General features: G+C 40.0%; 1 protein-coding gene across 1 annotated transcript; it reads left to right on the forward strand.

The window, feature by feature from the left end:
- Positions 1–203: 203 nt before the first annotated feature.
- On the forward strand, positions 204–808 carry LOC114396968. Its single transcript, XM_028359122.1, has 2 exons — positions 204–439; positions 532–808. Exons 1-2 carry the CDS (start codon positions 204–206, stop codon positions 806–808), a joined length of 513 nt encoding a protein of 170 aa, XP_028214923.1.
- The last annotated feature ends 4,015 nt before the right edge of the window (positions 809–4,823 follow it).

The raw sequence follows: 4,823 nt of genomic DNA on the forward strand, positions 1-4,823 counted from the left end.
CCAAAATAGACCCAGTCAAGTACATATTTGAAAAATACGCTCTCATCGAACGGATCGCTTGATGGCAGGTTCTGTTGTCAGAATTCGACATTGTTTATGTCACTCAAAAGGTGATAAAAGGGAGCACCTTGGTAGATTACCTAGCTTAGTAGCCCATCAACAACTACCAGCCTATGCATCCAGAATTCTCAAATGAGGACATCATGACCTTGTTCAAGGAGGGAGTGGAGGATGAAGATAGGGATAAATGGATTGTGTGGTTCGACGGCGCGTCTAGCGCACTAGGCCATGGAGTTAGGGTGGTTTTGGTTACCCCCGATGATCAATGTATACCATTCACAACTAGATTGGATTTTGACTGCACAAACAACATGGCTGAGTACGAGGCATACGCCCTTGGGATCCAAGGGCAATTGACTTCAAGGTCAAGTTGCTCAAAGTATATGGGGACTCAGCCTCGGTAGTCCACCATTTAAGAGGAGAATGGGAGACCAGGGTTCATAAGTTGATACCGTACTAGGCCTACATCAGGAAGCTGATAGGGTACTTCGATGACATATCCTCACACCACATTCCTAGACAGGAGAATCGGATGGTCGATGCCCTTGCCACTTTGGCATCCATGTTCCAACTGACCCCGCACAGGGATTTGCCGTACATCGAATTTAGATGTCGTGGAAAGCCTGCACATTGCTACTTGATAGAAGAAGAGCAAGATGGCAAACCTTGGTACTTCGATATCAAGCGATACATCGAAGACAAGGAATACCCACGAGAGGCCTCCAATAATGACAAGAGAACGTTGTGAAGGTTGGCAACTGGCTTTTTCCTAAGTGGAAATATCCTGTACAAGAAGGACCATGATATGGTTTTGCTCTGATGTGTGGATGCCAGGGAGGCTGAGCAGATGCTAGTGGAAGTGCATGAGGGATCCTTTAGGACACATGCCAACGAACACGCCATGGCCCAGAAGATTCTGAGGGCAGGGTATTACTGGCTCACTATGGAAAACAATTGTTGTATCCATGTGAGAAAGTGCCACAAGTGCCAGGCCTTCGCCGATAACGTCAATGCTCTGCCCATGCCTTTGAATGTCTTGGCAGCACCTTGGACGTTCTCTATGTGGGGTATAGATGTAATTGGAGCTATCGAGCCTAAAGCTTTGAATGGACATTGCTTCATTTTGGTCGCCATTGACTACTTCACCAAATGGGTTGAAGCGGCTTCGTACGCCAGTGTAACTAGGAGTGTGGTGGTTAGGTTCATCAAGAAAGAGATAATTTGCCGGTATGGTTTACCTAGGAAGATTATCGCCGACAATGCCACCAATCTAAACAATAAAATGATGAAGGGAATGTGTGAGGATTTCAAGATCCAACACCATAATTCTACACCTTATAGGCCCAAGATGAATGGGGCAGTTGAGGCTGCTAAAAAGAACATCAAGAAAATAGTTCAGAAGATGACTGTGTCATACAAGGATTGGCACGAGACGCTCCCCTTTGCGCTGCATGGTTATCGAACCTTCGTGCGCACATCCACTGGGGCAACCTCTTTCTCTTTGGTATACAGGATGGAGGTTGTGCTTTCGTTTGAAGTGGAGGTCCCTTCTTTGAGAATTCTAGTCGAATCAGGATTGGAGGAATCAGAATGGGCCCAAACTCGCTTTTATCAGTTGAATCTTATAGAAGGTAAGAGGTTGGCCGCCATGAACCATGGACAACTGTATCAAAGCCGAGTAAAGAAAACTTTTGACAAGAAGGTGCGCCCCCGCAAGTTCAGTGAAGGGGATCTCGTCTTGAAAAAAGTATCCCAAGCTCAAAAGGACCACATGGGGAAGTGGGCTCCAAATTATGAAGGACCTTTTGTTGTGAAGAAGGCGTTTCCGGGAGGGGCATTATTGCTTGCTAGCATGGATGATGAAGAGTTTCCTTCGCTCATGAATTCTGATATCATCAAACGATATTATGCATAATACCTAGGGCAGCTAGAAGGTTCAATACATGATTATTCTCTAAGGACTCATTGGGTTTTCTAAAGTCTTAAAATCTTTTGTAAACCATGTTCGCAACATTAATAAACATTGGATTAATGATTTGCATCTTAACTTCCTGTGTTATGTCTTTTACTTCTTAAGAACATACACTCTAGACCTTGCCCACTAAATCCGAAGCCATTTGGCCCGATCAACGGGGTGTCGTAAGCGTTAAAGTAAAATTGAACACAATAACACTTGTTTAATTGTTGCAATTAAACATCCAAAGCATGCATGCATTTGCATCTTGTCATCTTGCGGATCGAGGGTGAATAAAGCGTCATTTTGAGTGATGGTCAATACCACACCAAAATTGAGACAAGGGTAAGTGAAAGGTAATGCAAGCATTTTGTGGTGTTGTTTCACATTTGTTGCATGATGTCATTTGCTTTGTTCAAAGCTTAGGGGTAGGTACGAGCAAGTGCTAGGCCCATGATCAATCAATCATCATCCCATGTCCGGCTCAAGATGTTAAAGAAGCACTCCTAGGAGGCAACCTAGTACCTCTTGTAGAAGCAAGTTTCATGATGATGAACCAATCAATTTTGATGATGCCAAAAGCCCAAGTGATTGATTCAAGACTTCAAGATCAAGCATCAAGAATCCAATCCGAGATTCAAGATTCAAGAGAAGAAATCAAGAAGCAACAAGTCAAGACTTCATATAGGATAAGTATTAAAAGATTTTTTCAAAAACCAAATAGCACATTTTTGTTTTACAAAAGAATTTTCTCAAATTTTCTAAGTTACCAAAGTGATTACTCTCTGTTAATCGATTACCAGTTATCAGTAATCGGTTACCAGTGACCCGTTTGGTTTTCAAAATGTTTTCAAATGATTTGTAACGTTCCAAAATGTTTATCAAATAGTGTAATCGATTACACTAAATTAGTAATCGATTACAAGTGAATCTGAACGTTGGAATTCAAATCCAATTGTGAAGAGTCACAACTTTTCATAAAATGCATTGTGTAATCAATTACACCTTTGTGGTAATCGATTACCAGTAAACAGTTTTGAAGAAAAAGTTAAGAGTTATAACTCTTAACATGGTTTTCTCTAAAGTCACAACATTTCCAATGGCTTCTTTGACCAGACATGAAGAGTCTATAAAAGCATGACTTTGACACACATTCAAAAAGACATATATGATATTCTTCTAAACAATTATTTTTCACAATCTTTCTCTAACCATTGCCCATTGCTTTTTCTTTGCCAAAAAGCTTTCTAAACTTTGTTTCAAAACTTTGTTTTTCTGCAAGTGGAAATTCTGCAGAAAACAAAAGTGTGCTATATTTTCATCCCTTCTTCCTCTTGACAAAAGATTCAAGGGACTAACTGCCTGAGAATTCTTTTGATTCTCCCTTCCCTCTCTTGACAAAAGATTCAAAGAACTAACCGCCCGAGAATTCTTTTGATTCTTCTCTTTCCCTTTAAAAAAAAGATTTCAAAGGACTAACCACTTGGGATATCTTTCGTTTCCCCTTACAAAGATTCAAGGTACTAACCACCTAAGAATTCTTTGTCTTAACACATTGGAGCGTACATCCTTTGTGGTACAAGTAGAGTGTACATCTACTTGGGTTATGATATTAAGAACAAGAGAGGGTACATCTCTTGTGGATCAGTTCAAGTGGAGCATACATCCACTTGGTTGTTCAAAGAGAACAAGGGAGTGTACATCCCTTGTGGATCTTTGCTTGTAAAGGATTTTACAAGGTTATTGGAAATCTCAGGAACCGGTGGTTGCTTGGGGACTAGATGTAGGCACAGGTTGTTGTTGAACCAGTATAAATCTTGTGTTTGTCTTCTTCTTTTCTACACTCTTTAATTTCCGCTATGTACTTTTCATTTCTGCTTTACTTTTTGTCTAAGTTATTGTTTCTGTTCTTTACTTTCTCATAACTTAGTAGTAAAGCCTAATTGAATATAGTAACATTAAGAAGGATAAATTTTTAATTAGTCAAGACACGTTCATAATTAATTCAACCCCCCCTTCATAATTATTCCGAGGCCACTTGATCCAACACCTCTAATTCTAGTCTTTAAAATTCCTGCTTTTATTCATTTGTTTGTTTTCTTGAATTATATTTGAATTCACCTAAATTTATTTTGCAACTATAGGAGTTTAAAAAAAAATATAAAAATAACAAGGGATAATCAAATTTTTGTAAAAGGATTTTGCAAAAAAAAAAAAAAGGAATTAGCTCGCTCGGGCGAGCATGTCTGACGAGAGTTTTTAAAAGGGGGGGAGGGTGAAGCCATTTCTTCACCCCATTTCTTCCATAAACTTTCAAAAATGCCAAGTGCCTATGGTAGTGCTCCAATTCAGCAGCCCCAAGCCTCCATTAGTGTGTTTTTGCCTTCATTTTGCACTTTTATTCATCTTCTACAAGTGAGTACCGCTTCCTTTCAAGTTTTGGCTTTCCATTATGGTATTTTAGTGCCTTATTTGTCATGTTCTTGGCAACTTTGTGAGGCATTTTGTTTATGAATCCATGCTTTGTTTGCTTGATTTGGGGGCTGTAGGGGATGGCCATAAGCCCATCTTGGATGTTGGTATGAATTGACATGTCATATTGCTCTCGTTCCTCATTTTTTCGTGTTTGAACATGTGCCCACCAACTGTTCAGTGAAATGCCTCAATGACCTTTGCATGTGATATTGTGAAGTTTGAATCGTGGAATAAATTTGTGCATGTATGGCTGCCATTTGGGGTGTGTGGATAGCTTAAGATGTTAGAATAAAATGCCAAGAGCATGACTTAGGCCTAGGAATCTAAGTTTTGT

This window comes from Glycine soja, chromosome 18 (genome assembly GCF_004193775.1).
Source record: "Glycine soja cultivar W05 chromosome 18, ASM419377v2, whole genome shotgun sequence".
In the NCBI taxonomy this organism is placed as follows: domain Eukaryota; kingdom Viridiplantae; phylum Streptophyta; class Magnoliopsida; order Fabales; family Fabaceae; genus Glycine; species Glycine soja.